At 33.9% G+C, this 19,131-nt stretch overlaps 1 protein-coding gene across 2 annotated transcripts; it reads left to right on the forward strand.

Moving 5' to 3' along the window:
- Window positions 1–4,462: 4,462 nt before the first annotated feature.
- LOC139513105 (uncharacterized) lies at window positions 4,463–17,928 on the forward strand. 2 transcript variants are annotated; one of them, XM_071301281.1, is made up of 10 exons: window positions 4,469–4,670; window positions 7,323–7,645; window positions 9,481–9,652; window positions 10,091–10,222; window positions 10,924–11,196; window positions 11,828–11,971; window positions 12,975–13,109; window positions 14,016–14,063; window positions 14,730–14,802; window positions 17,483–17,928. In XM_071301281.1, exons 1-10 carry the CDS (start codon window positions 4,583–4,585, stop codon window positions 17,808–17,810), a joined length of 1,716 nt encoding a protein of 571 aa, XP_071157382.1. In that variant the 5' UTR covers window positions 4,469–4,582; the 3' UTR covers window positions 17,811–17,928. The 2 variants fall into 2 exon arrangements, with proteins under 2 accessions (XP_071157383.1, XP_071157382.1); XM_071301282.1 differs by lacking the exon at window positions 14,016–14,063 and having other exon boundaries at window positions 4,463–4,670.
- The last annotated feature ends 1,203 nt before the right edge of the window (window positions 17,929–19,131 follow it).

The following is a 19,131-nucleotide window of genomic DNA, read 5'->3' on the forward strand; positions in this document are numbered from 1 at the left end:
ATCTACTTTATTCTCGACTTTGTAGACGAAACACGTGTCTGGCGTGCAATATTGGTTTAAGTCTGATATCATTGTTTCGTTTAATTGACAGAAGTCGATATGACAAAATTGAGACTTTAAAGCAGCTTTCATTTACATAAGTGGATTATTAAGTTTCAATCTTCTTAGATTGTTGTTGATCTGTTTGATGGTTGAATGGCTTCTTTCTACTGTTGCAGCGGAAACGGGGAGCATCAACAGCAAATCCAATATCATTGAATATTTGGATAGAACTTGTCCTTTGTATCTTTCAATGTCTCCTCTATCGATCCAGGTTTGCTTTCGTTCACACTTACTGCCCACTCCCTCTTCCACAATCCTAATTCTACTTTAAGGGCAGACGATACTTGGTGAATCGTCTTCGAAGAATTTTTCTACGGTACTTATGTTTCCATCGCTCAAAAGACCTAATTTGAAGGCTGAAGACACAACGCAAGTGCGGAGATTTCGTATGAATGCGAAAAGCGTCTTTCCATCTCTGTTATTAGATTATCGAAATCTTGAATAAAAAGACAATGAAGCAACTATTCCTTATGAGTACTGGTCGACGTATTGTTTCTTAGTGGTTTTCTACATCTACGGGTATTATAAACTCTGTTCCGGTAATCCTACCCCTTGCATTTGCCTAAGTCCACATATTTGAATTCCTTCTTAAACTTTTGTCGAATATCTTTTAATTCAGCTTTCATCACAGTTGTCTTTTAGAAAGCAAAAAGAATGTCTTTTGTTGATCCTTGTAACAGTTTGCTTAATCTCAGATAACCTTGGAAATGGAGGTTTGTACATAGAGCTAGCAACCATGATGATGATGATATTTGTGTAAGGAAAACATTTTCCTCAGTAACTGATTTTGCATCCATGAACCTCTTCGTGTTCAAAGTTGAAATCGTTGTAAAACAAAGTACAACTGCTTCGTAAATATGATGCAAAAGTTGTATGGCACTCTACCAATCGAGTTTTGCAACGAGTTGTTGATTTGTATCTGTTGAAGCAGTTCCTCCTCATTTCCACGTCTTCTTTGTTCATTACGTCAAAGGATTCTTCCAAAAAGCATGGCCTTTTCGGTGAATATTAGAAAAACATACCAAGCTGTTTAATGTTTTCTAACCTAATCATCATTTCTGAAAGTTGACATGATTTGAAGATTGCCAAGTTTAAATCGTGATTCGTGCAATAATAAAATTTTGCATTCGCCAACGATTTTTTTTTTTTTTTTTATTTTGTTTCACAGCCTTTATAAGTTATCAAAGGACAGCGAACTTCAATTTATCATATTTAGACCAAGTTCATTTATTGTTTCAATAATGTGTTCGTAATGGCAGCACCAGTTGTCTCTGGGCACTCAACAAATTCTATCAACTTCTCAGCTGGTGGTGTGATTACATTTATCAAATACCCTGCAATACAATCCCAATTGTTCTTTATTACTAACATCTGAACACTCGTCAGCAGCTTGGTTTCCAAAAAGTGGTCCTTGGGTTGATTCTGTATTTGGTGTATAATCTCTGATCTCGAGTCTCTTACTGTATATACTCCTTGATACAAACCAATAGTTCATTTTGCGATATTAACGAAAATTATTTTCAATGTCAGCATCATCTCAGTGGCTCTTTGGTGATTTCCCGTGGCGACTGCAGAACTCAGAAGAATCGATTATAATACCTTTCTAATCTTAAATACTCAATTTATCAACTAAATGAATATCTATTTCCAATTCTTCTTTTTCCATCAACTCAATTAAATTGACCATTTGTTCAGATGGCGCTTCGTGATAGACACTAACAAAAATGGTTGTTCATTTCAGCAACTGTATCTTTTAAGTTTCGGTTAGGAAACGTGATTAAAAGTTTTGCACGACCATCAGGTGTTTTGTGTTTTCTTTGGAAAACAGAATGCATGGCCAGCAGTAAAAATGGGAATGAACTATGCGCCTCTCCTTGTCGACCTTTTCTTATTTTCGTATGAATTAGAGTTACTTCAGACACTTGTCAAAAACAAGAAGATCAAAGAAGCTAGGTCATATAATTTCACATTCAGATATATTGATGATGTACTTTCCATTAACAATTCAAACTTTTCTGATTTGGTTCCATTTGTATATCCCCAGAACTAGAAATTAAAGAAACAACAGACATTGCTTCCTCCGCCTCGTTTTTTGACATATACATCGAATACCTATGTGTGTTGCATTTTAGTGTTTCTGTTGTCTCGTTGTTCTCCTCTTATATTTGATGTGTTTCCCTCAGTTTTGGTTTGTGGCCCGGATTTCTTTTTTTTTCTCAATCGATTTATGAATTTCGAAATACTGTTGCCTTTATTTGACATACACGGTCAGCTCAGTACCAGAATCTATGACAAATAAGACGATTTTAATATTGAGATTATCAACTTCACCACCTTGGTAGCAATATACCAACCTTACCTACGTATGGGATATACATTTCTAAACTTATTTGGTAGTCGAGAGCTTGCAACTCCTACTCAGACTTTGTAAAACGCCACCAGTGTCTGAGCAGAAAGTTGATGAACCAGGGATACTAGTATGTCAAATGATACACGATGGTCTTGAAGTATAGATTCTGGGTACTGACGTTGTTTATCATACTAATAACGTGTTATAGTATACTTTTAAATATAAATTAGTTTGTTTTTAATACATATAACGTGGCTCTGTACTTATACATCTCGTCATTGTTCTATGATAATTTTTGTATTCTTGTCTTTGATTTTTGCTAACTGGTGTTTTGTCTATAAGCCTGTTTGTGTTTCATTGATACATATGACGTGGCTGTATACTTATACATCCCTTCATTATCTTACTGTGCTATGGAACATTTTTGTGATCTTGTATTTCATTTTGGCTAATGTGCTTTGTCTATATGCCTTTTAGTGCTTCTCTATTATATATTAGGTTTTTTTACAGTGGTTAGGGTTGTGGCACAGTGTTGACTGCTGTGTCCCTGTTTTTGAAATTTTAACCTATTGTGTCTGTTTGTTTTGTTCCCACATCGTTGTCAATATAATGAAATTCGATGCAACTGTCATACAAGAAAGAGGTTAAGCTAGCTCTAGATAAGAAAATGCATATACCAAGTCAGGAATATGACAGTTGTAATCCATTCGTTTGATGTGTTTGAGATTTTGATATTGCCATGACTTTCCTTTTTGAATTTTTTCTCGGAGTTCAGTATTTTTGTGATTTTACTTTTTGAAAAGGTTTTTACTCATCAGATATATACAAAGCACTAAAAATCTAAGCAAAAACACAAACACCACAAATTTCAGATCTGGGAGTTACTGAAAAATCATAGTTCAAAGCAAATAAAAACTGATCAAAAAAACATGTGCCTTTGGCTAAAATATCTATACACATCGAACATCCAATGGATTTAGTGTAAGACGCGAGAGAAAAACAGTACCTTGTCCAATGCCAAAATATAAGTATCTTTTAGTGAGTGCATCCAGTAGGTATGTTCCATTTTATCCTATAGTGTGTATGGATCATAAATAACTTTGAGAAAATACAATATTGCTTTCCCTCTTTTTTCTTTTTTCTTCTGTCAGATATGGATCGACGTTCTATATTGGCGCACTCCTACAAAGTAAGATCGCTAAAGCGTTATAATACAAATGTAAACCGACACACACTATCAACTAATAGCCACTAAAAACCTTCCATTAAATTAATCCTCCAATTTAATCGATACTTTATAAAAATTAGATATTATTTCTTGTGTAGACACAATAAGTTAAAACGGGCTAAAATCATCAGATCGATACAAAGCACATAGATCCCTTACAAAGACACAAAAGGCACAAAGTACAAATCTGAGAGTATTAGCAGTTACTGAAAGCTATAGATCAAGACTAATAACAACTAATAAAAAAAAGCATGAATAAAACCATGTGTATATGACTAAACAATCAGTACCCATCCAATATCCGATGAATTGTTTGCCACTGGACATTAAGCATCTACGAATCAATCAATCCAACGGATAAGGTGTAAAGACGTCATTAACAGTGAGAGAAAAATATGACCTTCCGCAATGTCAAAATAAAGGTATCTGTCGGTTAACGTATTCAGATTATATATGGTGTATCCGGTTATAAGAAACGTTGACGAAAACATCAAACAGATAATGTAAAACGTATTTTACTACATTTGAAATTAGAGACAATGTTACAACATAAACATGAATTGTTATCGTGTTGAAATTGTATATTTAAACGGATAAACTGTACACTTAATTAATAAATAATTTAACTTTGAATTTAAGTGGATCGGAAAAAATGTATAAATAAGATACAACAAAAAAACTGACATTTATGAGAATTCGTCGGTTAACTTTTCATCAAGTTTTTTTTTGGTCGAATACGCCATGTAAATAACAGTTGAGTACAGTTACTATAACTCTCCCATAATAAATACAATGATCGCGAGTATTGCCAATTAATACAGTTCATACAATGATCGCGAGTATTCCCAATTAATACAGTTCATACACATTATTCAGTTTATGTTTTTGGAGGTGAAAACAAAATGATGTTTAATCATCGCAATCCAGTGACATTCGGATTTATTTCCTTGATTCTTCACATCATATTGTTCTGCTTTTGTGACAGATCAGGTATGCTTGTTATTTATTATTTACTATATGTAGTTTTTAAGTGTCTGTAGTTATATCAATGTAACCAACTTCTTCTTCTTCTTCTGATATACAGTTACAGCTTCATTATTATTGAAGATTACGAGTAAATGATTAAAAAAAAATATGAACAAAAATTTATCTTTAACTTAGTAGAATGCTTGGTGATATTTACATGAAAGAAAACAACAAGTGATTAAAAAATATGTACATTGTTATTTATAGAATTAAATTATGTTGTGGAGAACAGTTGGTGTCAACTGATCTCTGTAAATTTCAATGGTTTGACTTGCTACCACAACTTGTGGCAACATGTTCCATTGAATGATTGTTTGCGGAAAGAATGACCATTTGTAGCTGTCTTTAGAGGTGGATATTTGCCGAAATGTTTGAGTATGTAATTTTCTTGTTCTAGTATCTGATGGTATGAGGACTAGTGATGGGATTGCAATGAGTCCATGGATGACCTTGTAGAACATGATAAGTCTGGTTTTGAGGCGGCGCTCACTGAGTGAGGGCCATTGTAGTTCGTTTAACATGGATGTAACACTACTGGTGTTGTGGTAATTGTTACATACATATCGGGCCGCACGCCTCTGTACCATTTCTAGCTTATTTTTATAATCTGCTGTGTGTGGATCCCATAGACTAGAGGCATATTCAAGTTTTGGTCTCACTATTGATTGGTAAGCACGGGATTTGATACTGGAGTTAGAAATTTTTAAGTTTCGCCTAAGAAAGCCAAGAGATTTATTTGCATTTGATACGATGTTGTTGTAGTGAATGTTCCATTTTAAGTTAGACTGTAGGGTTACGCCAAGATATTTTGCAGATGTTACTAGTTCTAAAGTATGGTTATGAAGGATGTAATCGTGTTTAAATGGTTGGTTTTTTTTGTGTGATGGTTAAGATAGTGCATTTTCCAGGATGGAAGGCCATGAGCCAATCAGCCTCCCATTTCGCTGCTGCGTTAAGATCTTTTTGTAAATTTGTGCAGTCTTGTTGACATGTTATTTCTCGGTATATAATACTGTCATCAGCGAAGAGTCGTAGTTTGCTGTGTTCCAGGTATTCTGGAAAATCATTAATGTATATTAAAAAGAGTATAGGCCCAAGGACAGTTCCTTGGGGGACACCTGATGTTACTGGTGCTGTATTTGATGTTATTCCATCTATTACCACTGTTTGCGTACGGTCTGATAAGAAAGCCTGAATCCATTTTAGAGTGTTACCTCGAATGCCATAGTATTTTAGTTTATAGAGTAGACGTTTGTGGGGAACCTTATCAAAGGCCTTGGCAAAATCCATAATAATCAGGTCTGTTTGTATATTTTTGCTGTTGTTGTTATGAAGTTCTTGTATAAATTGAATAAGTTGTGATTCGCATGATCTGGATTTTCGGAAACCATGTTGGAGGTCGTAGAGAATGTTATTTGCCTCTAAATAGTTCATGATGTTACTTGTCACTATATGTTCCATCAACTTACAACAAATACAAGTGAGTGAAATCGGTCTATAATTTTCAGCCTTGTATCGTTCACCCTTTTTAAATGCTGGTGCAACAATTGCATGTTTCCAGTCTTTTGGTGTTTTTCCCGATTCCAGAGATTTGGTAAATATGGTGGTAAGTATGGGTGCTATTTGTGCTTTTAGTTCTTTTAATACACGTCCACTGATGTTATCTGGACCACTTGCTTTGTGTGGATTTAGTTTATGTAGCAATTTTTCGATACCTGGTGTAGTGATGTTTATATCTGGCATTTTTGTGTAGAAGAGATATAGGAATTTCGACAGGGTTTATTGTAGAGCCTTTGACTTTAGTCGAAAAAGCGAGACATAACGATCCTACATTCCGTCGGTGTCGGCGTCGTCGTCGGCGGCGTCCACAAATATTCACTCTGTGGTTAAAGTTTTTGAAATTTTAATAACTTTCTCAAACTACACTGGATTTCTACCGAACTTGGACAGAAGCTTGTTCTCGACTTGTATTTTTTGCAAATACCCCTCCTTAACATGATATATCTGTTCATAAATGGACTTCTTCCAGTTAACATTGCATACAGTCTGTAGTTAAATTTTTTAAAACATTTGTTATATTCATACACTATCCTGGATTTTTACCAAACTTGGACAGAAGCTTCTTACAATCATGACAATCAAAAGATAGAATCAAGAGGAGTAATTTTATTGATTTTTTTCCTCATTTTTGTTGGGCCTGCGATTAACAGCAAAAGTAGGCGAGACACTGGGTTCCGCGGAACCCTTACACATTTTTAAATATAAGCACATTTCAAAACATTTTCCAATGTCGGCGTTCAAATTTTTTGCCCTTCAACTTCGGTCGGTCTACTATTTTAGGTTACTTTCGCAAACTTCCTTTGATGTCCTTTACGGTAGATCAATTTAAATATGAATGTCGAGAAAATGCAGTGGTGTAGTATATGAATAAAGTGTGTTAGTAACTGTTGGTATTATGCATTATTAAGTGTTCTTCCATGAACAGAAATAATACGGCAGCTATATGACATCCTTTCGTTTTTATTATCAGATTGTTGCCTATTTATGTATATCGAACATTCCCTATTTATTGATGCATCACCGCAATGTCCACATGACACAATATTTATATTACAGAGAGTTTAATTCAATATTATTCACAGAAGAAAACTTGGTGGGATGCTGCTAATTTCTGTTATATGAAAGATGGGTCATTAATGGCTAATGACGGGTTAAATACCAGTATTAAAGATATTCCAATTGATCCTTCTGAAGAGCTAGAATTCTGGACAAGAAATAAAGTGTACTCCGAGTGGATTACAATTTTCGGATGTCTTCGACTGGATAAGCTTTTTCCGAGCAAATACAAATTGTTAACGCCTGATGACAAGGATTACGTCATGACATGCTATATACATTGTTACAAGGGCTTTGACATGAATACATTTTTCACAGTGAAGGTATTTTTTTATCAATTAAAATATATACTTTTAATCATGTTGATATTATTAAATCTGAACGGAAAAAAAATACCTGACATGGCAAGACTACAGCTTTTGAACCTTCATCCCCCCTATGTACGTCTATGCTTATTCCGTCATTAAGATCACTTCAAAAGAAGTTTTCCCTACGGAATAACTGAAAGATGAGTACACCATTTACAGTTCCATTCACACTATGAATAAAGCTTCAAACAACATTTTACAATTTAACCGACAGTTTTCAAATTTTGGTGGGAAAAGATTAGATTAAGATTGGATAGCATCGAATTTTGCAAGCATCTCAAAAACATGTCAGTCCCGGCATAACTCAACGTGATCTAAAGGAAATCGATCTCATTTTGTTTTTAAAACAGAGCTTAACCCTGAAAAACTTAATGATTGTAACGTGTAGTTTATTGTTTTTGTATATGTCCATCGGCAAATATTTCATTCATATTCAGGAGTCGGTTTCAGGCCTGGACCAAATGTAATGAAAATATTACAATGAACTTAATATCATAAAGCAAAAGTTCTGTTCATGTACAAAGCAGGGTTCATGTTCATTTCAAGTTTCGACACGAAAATAATTGCAACATTTACAAGCGGACTATTTCACACATTGTTGTCAATATAATGGAAATTTTATGTGACTGTCATAAAAGTGAGAGGTTTAGCTAGTTATTTAACCAAGTTTATCCACCATTTTTTGCATAAGGATATGCATCTACCAAGTCAGGAATATGACAGTTGTTAAAGTTTCTGTTTGTTTTGGGTGTTTGAGATTTTGATTTTGCAATTTGATAAGGGATTATCCGATTTGAATTTTACTGGAGATAGGTATTTTTATTATTTTACTTTTTTTCAAACAAGAAAGCAATCCCTATTTTTACATAGTAACTTCGCAGTTAAGACATTCAAGGGGCATTAGCTACGAGATATAAAAATCTCACTATATTGATTTTTTTCAATCATTAATAAAAGTGAAATAGTGAAATAAAAATTCGCTTTTAGTAGCCAATTTGGTTCAATTTTGTCTAAATAAGCAAAGAAACTAGACATCGCTTCTTCCAAGTAAATAAAGCGACCTTATTGAATGCTTATTCATATAACCTTCAATTTAATCTCTTAGCTAGAGATCGGTTACAAAAATTTATGCATAAACTGGGCGTGTTCAGCTATGAAAGGGAACACAATGTCAACATTGAAAGTAAAACAAGGGTAAATTTTTTGGTTTACTGATTTGATCCACAAAACTCATTCTTATACAAGTAAAGCGTTGAATAACATAGCTTTAAACCTAACATATATAATCGGACAGACCTAGAAAAATCCAATTATATGTGTTCACTATATATTATGTCTATATCGGGTTATATGATCGTCGATAGTCTTCGGAGGTCACCTCGATGGTCAATTAGATTGGGTCTTGACTAAAACACACGAGATGTTGATACATATTATTGAGTACATGCAACCTGATAATTTATTTTAGACTTTTATAATTTGAATTTACATTTTAGTATGTTATAACACCCAGAACACTAAGAAAAGAGGCATTTTCTATTGGTAACTGGGATGAATATTCAAAACATTTGATTCATTAACTGTAACAACACATTCTATTCAGGAAATTTTTTCCCAAATGAAATAATTAGAGTAGTCATTTATATATTGTGATATAAAGTTGAAAAGGTGACACGAATATTAAAAACAAAGGTTTGAAACGAAAATTTTACATGTGAATGAGAACGTTTATCGTATGAGACATATACTTTATTTCAAATAAATAATATATGCAATATTAAATATTTTAGGGATCCTATTGCGCATGTATAGATACTAAGTATTTATCAGAAAACGTTGACCTAATCGATTATCGCCAAAATTGTGATAAACTATGCAAGGATGGTATTGGAATTTGTGGTGATTTCATTGAAAATGCAGAGTTTGTAACTGTGTATAGAACAATCAATTCCGGATTTGATAGTAAGTTTGTTTTATTTATAAACTTTTCACAGTTGGGAAGAGACTACTACGGATTTTTAATTGAAACTTGATAACGCTTTGAAAAATAGCGTGTGTCAGAATCGCGTTGCTGGATTGACCTTTACCGGGAATGCTCAAACCCTAAACTTTAAAGCCTAGAACGTATAATACTTGAATATTGATTGAAAAAAAAAAACTAAAAAAAAAAACGAATAACCAACACGAGTTTATAGGGTTTGGAACTTCTAAATAATTTTCTAAACTTATCAAAGGAATATTAAAGAAATGTATTTTATAAATCATATTAAACATATACAAATGTGGAAGATAATGTGTAATTCATTTAAAATATTCTGACTTATCTAATATCCTTTATCTCACACATAACTTAAAATTTGGATACATGTGTTGGGTAACAAAACAATATACTAATTTCAGACTACACTCAACTGAACAATTACTACCTTTCTCTTGATGGACTTGAGAGGGAATGTCTCGCATTGGATTGTGCAAGTGGCAGAGCACAAATAAGACCGTGTGACGAAGAAAATGATGCTGTGTGTTCAGACGGTAAGAAACGTTTGATTTAGTGTTGGTGGTTTTCCGTATATTGACAAATATATGTTTATAAGTGTTGTAAACATATTTTTCATTTAATAAATGATAATTCATATTAAATAGATATTTCAACATTTAATTTTCCTTTAAAAATAAGCAAAACACATTTCTGTACAAAATGTATGCACTTCAGCTTTGATGTTTTACTTTGTTTAAAGAAAAAAATCCACCACTGAAACAAGTGTGTTATGATATTTCTCCACTCGAAACATTTAAAGATGTTGATATTTAAAGCGCGAGGCTTGCAGATATTTTTTTAAAGTATCTAAATTTAAACACCAATCAATCAATCAAATATGTATACTCTATAACAACACTTAAACTTCAGTAACTGGAAGCGGTTTTTATTTTTTTGCTAAATCTTGATTTTGACAACAAGTCTGACTGGTCACAATTGAATTTGATTGCCTTTGTTTGACTTTGTCTTTAAGTCTATTTTTCTTATCCTGTGTTATTTATAATCAAACTTGAGACTGTAGATGCATCTGTTTTAACTAAAAGAAGGTTGTATCGCCCTAAATCGACCGATTAATGGTTCGCTACTAGTTATAACTGTAATATAAGGATTTCACAGTTTAATCATTAGTATAAACTATAAACTACAAACTGTTGTCATGATACGAATGTTAAATGATTTGTTACATTCATTTCAGGAATATCAGAATTGATAGTGTGCGACGATGCTACCATACATTGTGTTGGTGACGAGACAATCAAGATAGATCCTGCTACATTTGGTCGGGATCAGAAATCCGAATGTTTTGACGATGAGTATACATCTACATGTAGCACCGATTCTCCAACTGATATACTAAGCGTCAATTGTGATGACCAGACCGATTGTAGCGTTAAATCCTCCGTTGAACTGTATGGAGATCCATGTAATGGATTGGACACAGACCTAAGGATAAAATACCACTGTGAAGGTAATATTGATAAGTCTTCATTGGGTGAACTGATTTTTTTTATAATTAAGAAAAATAACCATTGAAAGTTGGCGTGCTGTCATGAAAACTTCTGAAATTCTCTGATGTATTCACAAAAGCATAACTATATGCCATATTATTTGAAATAACATTTTTACTGACAAGTTCTTCTATTCTTCAAGGTCTTTCTATATTTGTTTGTCCTAGAAGTTACTACTAAAATTGATGTCACAGACTGATTGCTTATCAAGACGGATTGTTATTGAAAAAATAAAAGGTTTCTGGTGGATAGCAAACTAGAATATTCACCCATGGGAACTCCCACTAACATCATTAAAATAAATCTATGGGTCAGTTATACTCATTCATGTTTTGATTTGGATCATGTCAAAAACAGTGAATGTGTCCTTTTAACTGCTGAAAATAGCTTTAACATTGAGGAAGTGTGATGTTGACCTTTCAGTAAACTTGTATCAACTAGAATTCAAATCATTGATTTATTACCGAATGTCTGCGACTTCGTTCAGACATCTGTGCTCTGTTAAACCCAGATTCCCTGCTGAACAATGAAAATGACAAGTTCAGATATTTCTTGTTTAATTCATACATATTTATTTACTATATTATACAGGAACATCATTTTTAAGTAAATCTTGGACAGACAGTGTGCTTAAATGTCACAGAAATGGACATAGTCTCAGATTGAACTGTAGACATGGATCTGACGACAGCTTATACTGGATTGAAGCCTTCAGAGGAATAGTTCCAACTTTTGGTAAAATCTTTGCATTTCAAATTGCAAATAATATTTTATTTACATTTGTTTCTTGAATCTACATCATTGGTAAGACCAGTATAAACGTTAGATACGTTTGTGAAATACGGGAATTAGTGTAGTGTTTTCTTTAAATCATTAAATTTGTCAGAATGTGCAACATTGTCATTAAAATTTAAATTGAAACTATTTCTTTTTAAAGTTTTGACAGGAATAACAAAACTTCGTTGCTATGCGCCTAGCAGGTAATTTTCAATTGTTTGTAAATTAAACTATTGTCTTATACTAATCAAAATAAGTCACTCGGTGAATATTCTATATAATTAAATTTTTACATTTCCAAAATGTGAACTGCGCTGATCATGAACACTTGAGCCTCGGTCACACCTTACCGGATAAGACGAACGGACGGCTAATGGATGAAAATAAAAGTTGTCCGTTGACAAAATTATTATCCGTTGGGAGTCCGTTGATGTACTGACCTAATAAAACGGACGCTTAACTTATCCGTTTTACGTCCGGTAGAAGTCCGTTTCACATTCGTTCAACATCCGTTTTATCTGTTAGACGTCCGTTAGAAGTCCGTTGGTGAATTTATCTCCGACGGATGTATAACGGACACGTAACGGAAACGAAACGGACGAGTACCGTACAAAACGGACGACTACCGGACGTTCAACTGACATTTCATCCGTTGGACGTCCGTTCAAAGTTTTGAACATGCTCAAAATATTCCACCAGACAAAACGGACGTCGACGGATAAAATGTACGCTGAGCGGACATGCAACGGATGTGGACGGACGTCTAACGGATACGAACGGACGTCTAACGGACATGAACGTATTGAAAAAAAGTCATCCGTTAGGCATCCGTTCGAGCTATCCGTTAAGGTGTGACCGAGGCTTTAAAAGTGTAATGCTGTTTTTTCCTTACTTGTTTATTATTAGCATGTAGGTCTCATACCTATTACATGTAGACATGTATATACAATTTTATTTAAAGATTTCAAAAATTTACCTGGACTAGAAATTGCGAAAGCAGCCAAATGTAAAATGAGTAAACCGAACGATGCCACACCATATTCTTGTGAAGTGACCAATGAGTATACTGAACTGCCATTTACTTGTTTCTTTGAAGGTATGAAACATCTAGTTCAGATAATTTTAAATGTATAAAACATTATTAAACTATTAATTTTATTATTAAACTATCCTCCACTATGCCATGTAGTAGCTATTATAGAGGACGTCTCTAATGTTGTTATAACTTGTGTCCAATCCCTTTTGCTACTTATGCAAATAAAATATGTTTAAACTTAACTAGCTATTATATGTCACCTTCAGTTTTATTTCATTTATTTATGAAGTGTTTCACGTCAGAGCTCAGTTTGAATGTCTCACTTGCGATAAATATTGCAGAAAACGTTTCCGTCTGTCATATATTCATTATCCTTGACCTCATTTGAGTGGTCAACGATTGCTTGAAATAAAAGTTTTAGTTTTTTTGTCATGTGAATTTCTCCCTCACGTTTTGTAAGAGGATAACTATATTTGGTAGATGGGCTCTTTTCATCTGACTTGTGCCATACTAAAGAATAATAGTACTAGATCCGACATTTTATGGATCTGTGATCAAGGTAACAGCTACTTTGTGATTAGACCCGTTTCTCATATGCTGTATGCAGGAGGTTTACACTATTTGGTGTATGGAATAATTGTTAAGAGTACATGTCAGTCTGGCAGGTTTCATCTGACCCTGATCTCATTTTCACGGTTTATTGGCTAATGTAAGGTTTAGTAGTTTGGTCCTCTTTTGAGATACTGTATGTTATAGGTCAACTATTTTGGGGTCATTGGTCAATGGTAAGTTTTCCTGGTTAGGTCTGTTTCTTAGATACTATACGTAATAGGTCGTCCATATTTGGTGTATGAAATAATTGTAAGGTGCATGTACATTTTTTTCCGCCTGGATTATATGACTTTGGTCATTTCGACATGAAAGTCAAAGTGTCTTTATATATTATTATATTCATTTGTTTTCAAGGGAAAGGCATTAAACATGTGGGATCCGACGAGAGTTCTTCTACTACAGGTACAAATAACTATTGTTAAAAGATCACAAACGAGAAACTAGGCATACGTATCTTTTTATCTGCATTTGAGAAATTTATTTTAATATAATGTAAATATTTTACTCTATTTTTAAAACAGATATTTTGTGTTGTATTGTCAGATTATTTCAGGATTCAACCAACAATGCATGTTGAGTGAGGTGATATAAATGTACTAATTTTTGTTTAGACTGGTCTCGATGAAACTTAGTAAATAACTGTCAATTCAAGTTAAATAAGATTATTAATAAGAGAAGTGAGGAAATACGTTGAAAAAGCAGCAACTCAAAGACACAGGGAACCATACGTAATTAAGCGGCCAACATACAATCAGTTACAACGGCTATGCGTGTTATGAATTATAGTGGCATGAGGTTATTACCACCCTGCTTTTTTCTCAGGAACTACAATGCGGGGGTTTCTTAAATTTGGTTTCAGGGTTTATATAATTCAGCTAAACCGTGTGATGAGTTTTCAGATTCATCACTCAACAACTTTCTATTTACCGAAATATTTGGGCGGTGTATCATCAGTGAGAAGTAGCTTGCAGTTTTACTTATTATATATGTGAATTTTATCTTTGTTTTCTATTATAAATGATACATGTTTATCAATAAGTCTAAATTGTTTATCTATAATTTTTACAGGGATAGTTGTTGCAGTAGTGAGTGTAGTTGTAATCATCGCTATCCTTGTTGCCGTGTTATTTTACTGTAAAAGGTATGTTTGTATCACTTAAAATCAGCTTTATGGTCTTTTCTAAATATCTAACTGCCCATCCGTCTGTTTGTCCATAAACTGCGTATTCTTTAATGTTGATGGCGTGTGATGAAATTTTACATAAGAACTAAAACTCCTGGAACATGATCATTTTGATTTGAAAATGTTTTATTCTCCTATAGGAACAAATTGACTGAGGGTATACAACTGCATTAGGTTCCTTACAATGTTTTACCCCTAACTTATTATTTAAGTCTTTTCTGGTCAAATATGTTCCAACTTATTCTAGTATTTAGACAAAATTGTATTCAAGGATTTCATTGACGTTTCTTGCATGGTCTTTCAGAAGATATAACTAGAGGCTCTAAAGAGCCTGTGTCGCTCACCTTGGTCTATGTGACTATTAAACAAAGGAAGCAGATGGATTCATGACAAAATTGTATTTTGGTGATGGTGATGTGTTTGTACATCTTACTTTACTGAACATCCTTGCAGCTTACAATTATCTCTATCTATAATGAACTTGGCCCAGTAGTTTCAGTGGAAAATGTTAGTAAAAATTTACAAATTTTATAAAAATTGTTGAAAATTGACTATAAAGGACAATAACTCCTTAGGGGGTCAATTGACCATTTCGGTCATGTTGACTTATTTGTAAATCTTACTTTGCTGAACATTATTGCTGTTTACAGTTTATTTCTATCTATAATAATTTTCAAGATAAAAACCAAAAACAGTAAAATTTCCTTAAAATTACCAATTCAGGGGCAGGAACCCAACAACGGGTTGTCCGATTTATCTGAAAATTTCAGGGCAGATAGATCTTGACCTGATAAACAATTTATCCCCCTGTCAGATTTGCTCTAAAGGCTTTGGTTTTTGAGTTATAAGCCAAAAACTGCATTTTACCCCTATCTTCTATTTTTAGCCATGGCGGCCATCTTGGTTGGATGGCCGGGTCATCGGACACATTTTTTAAACTAGATACCCAAAAGATGATTGTGGATAAGTTTGGATTAATTTGGCCCAGTAGTTTCAGAGGAGAAGATTTTTGTAAAAGATTACTAAGATTTACGAAAAATGGTTAAAAATTGACTATAAAGGGCAATAACTCCTATATGGGTCAACTGACCATTTCGGTCGTGTTGACTTATTTGTAAATCTTACTTTGCTGAACATTATTGCTGTTTACAGTTTATTTCTATCTATAATAATTTTCAAGATAATAACCAAAAACAGTAAAATTTCCTTAAAATTACCAATTCAAGGGCCACAACCTAACAACAGGTTGTCAGATTCATCTGAAAATTTCAGGGTACATAGATCTTGACCTGATAAACAATTTTCTAATAGTCAGATTTGCTCTAAATGCTTTGGTTTTTAAGTTATAAGCCAAAAACTGCATTTTACCCCTATGTTCTATTTTTAGCCATGGTGGCCATCTTGGTTGGTTGGCCGGGTCCCTGGACACATTTTTTAAACTAGATACCCCAAAGATAATTGTGGCCAAGTTTGGATAAATTTGGCCCAGTGGTTTCAGAGGAGAAAATTTTTGTAAAAGATTACTAAGATTTACGAAAAATGGTTAAAAATTGACTATAGAGGGCAATAACTCCTATATGGATCAACTGACCATTTCGGTCATGTTGACTTATTTGTAGATCTTACTTTGCTGAACATTATTGCTGTTTACAGTTTATCTCTATCTATAATAATATTCAAGATAATAACCATATAACGGCAAAATTTCCTTAAAATTGCCAATTCAGGGGCAGCAACCCAACAACCGGTTGTCCGATTCGTCTGAAAATTTTAATGCAGATAGATCTTGACTTAATAAACAATTTAACCCCGTGTCAGATTTGCTCTAAATGCTTCGGTTTCAGAGTTATAAGCCAAAAACTGCATTTGACCCCTATGTTCTATTTTTAGCCATGGCGGCCATCTTGGTTGGTTGGCCGGGTAACCGAACACATTTTTTAAACTAGATACCCCAATGATGATTGTGGCCAAGTTTGGTTAAATTTGGCCCAGTAGTTTCAGAGGAGAAGATTTTTGTAAAAGTTAACGACGACGGACGACGGACGACGGACGACGCCGGACGACGACGGACGCCGGACGCCAAGTGATGAGAAAAGCTCACTTGGCCCTTCGGGCCAGGTGAGCTAAAAAGACATTATTCATGAAACAAATGTTTCGTTAAAACCTTGCATCTTATTTTGATGCGTAAGCATCGGAAATTAAAGCGAATGTATTTCTTTCAACAGGCGAATTGCATAAACACAGACGAGCGAATTAAGCTTATTTTAGTTAGACTTCAACTAAGTTAAGTTTTCGTTTGAATTGTTTTACATTTGTCATTTGGGGGCCTTTTATAGCTGACTATTTGGTATGGGCTTTGCTCATTGTTTAAGGCCGTACACCACATCATTTTTTTTTTGCCAACGTCATGCCAAAAAACGATCAAAAGACAAACTGTGAAACAGTAGTTTACAAAACACAACATAGAAAACTAAAGACTGATCAACATAAAGGGTGGACTTTAGAAAGTATAATAACCTTGCATGTAAAATTAGGTCACTTTAAATTATATTATACACTCCATTTACTTATCTTTAGCTTATCGTCCAGGTTCAGTTCTCAAATACTACGTGACCTAAATTTAGTTTTTTTTAAACAGGAAGAAGTCCCTTTCTTCGGATAATGTAAACAACAATTCTGTATACATGGTACCTCAACATATCCGAAAAGAAGACAATGTGTATTCAAGTCCAGAAAATATCTATCATCAGTATGACGATATAATTGATTCCAGGAAAGCATTAACTGAAGCAAATCGGCCACATGAAACTGATTCTAACGCATCACCTAATATATATCTGTCTCTTTGTGGTTCCCGAGACGATGTACACGAACAACCGTCCATATCGTATGAGGATTCTACGAATGACACGAATAAAAACTACGACCGAGCACTCCCACAATTACCCGACGAAAACCAAAATTGATGAAATAGTCGACATAATTTCCCCCAAGCTGAACTTTTCTTCAAGCATGACAGTCATTGATCGCTGTGTCAAAATAAAGATATAGCAGATAAAAAAAATCCATTATTTATTTTAAAAATTTCGTATTGTCTTTATTTTGTTGCTATATTCATAAAACACATTTTTTCCAAAGTTTTACGTTGAACGTAGTAGTGAATGGTCATTAATCAGACAAGTACATAGGCACATGTTTGTATGGTTTGCATTTTTTATATAATCATTTCTATTTATTTTTATTTTGAGGGAAGTTTTTTGGTTTGACGGGTGCCTCGTGTTTTTTAAATATTGTGATTTTCCCTCTATGTCTATCTCTGTCTATGTTCTTTTAATTATTGGTTGTTCCTGATACTTCAGTAAAAATTTGTTTTGCTTTCACCAGCTTTGAAGGAGATATTATCAAAGAATTGATAGAAAACAGCACAGAAGCTTCCTTTCTAGCTCATCAGGCCCAAGCATCATGTTAGGCATTGTCATTACTAAAAACCATTAAATGTCTTCTAATCTGAGGATCAATTCAACATTTTAAAGTGTTTTACTAAGGCAGCAAACCATTTGATTTTCTGGGGGGGGGGGGGGGGGGGGCTATGGTTTTTTTTTGGAAAAAAAAGTTTGGTTCCAGGTTTTGGTGAAAAAAAATAATTTGTTTTGGACCCTGAGAAAAAAAAATGTTTGTTTCACCCTCAGCTGCCACTATATGTAATGCTAAAATTGAAAGAAAAAAATTGTTTTCGGTTTGTCGCTAATAAAATAATAGATTGTTCTTCGCCGAAGGCGAAAAAAAAAGTTTGCACAGAAAAAAAAACCATAGCCCCTCCCCCCCCCCCCCCCGAAAATCAAATGGTTGCTGCCTAATGTCAGATACTGACAAGCCACCACAAAGATATATAAATAGAACCATACAAATAGTTAGCAAATACATATAAAAAAGATGTGATATGATTGCCAATGAGACAATTCTCCACAACAGACCAAAATGACATAAAAATTAACATTTACAGGTCACTGCACAACCTTCAACAATGAGCAAAGCTAATGCAGCATAGTCAGCTATAAAAGGTCTTGAAATGACAATGTGAAACAATTCAAAGGAGAAAAATAACAGGCTTATTTATGTACAAAAAATCAAGAAAAAACGAATATGTAACACATAAACAAACGACAACCACTGAATTACAGGCTCCTTATATCATGTTCTCAGATATCATCTCCCAATTTAAAAAAATCACGAAAAATTGAACCTATTATGTGTTGCTCTCCTAGCTATAAAATGTATCCAAAATTA

Source organism: Mytilus edulis, chromosome 2 (assembly GCF_963676685.1).
Source record: "Mytilus edulis chromosome 2, xbMytEdul2.2, whole genome shotgun sequence".
NCBI lineage: Eukaryota > Metazoa > Mollusca > Bivalvia > Mytilida > Mytilidae > Mytilus > Mytilus edulis.

Excerpts from the sequence above, each read along its gene's own strand:
- LOC139513105 (XM_071301281.1), top strand. The coding sequence starts at position 4,583 with ATGATGTTTAATCATCGCAATCCAGTGACATTCGGATTTATTTCCTTG. Across the intron at positions 10,223-10,923 it reads TGATGCTGTGTGTTCAGACG|GAATATCAGAATTGATAGTG; the intron begins GTAAGAAACGTT and ends CATTCATTTCAG. Across the intron at positions 14,803-17,482 it reads GTGTTATTTTACTGTAAAAG|GAAGAAGTCCCTTTCTTCGG; the intron begins GTATGTTTGTAT and ends TTTTTTAAACAG.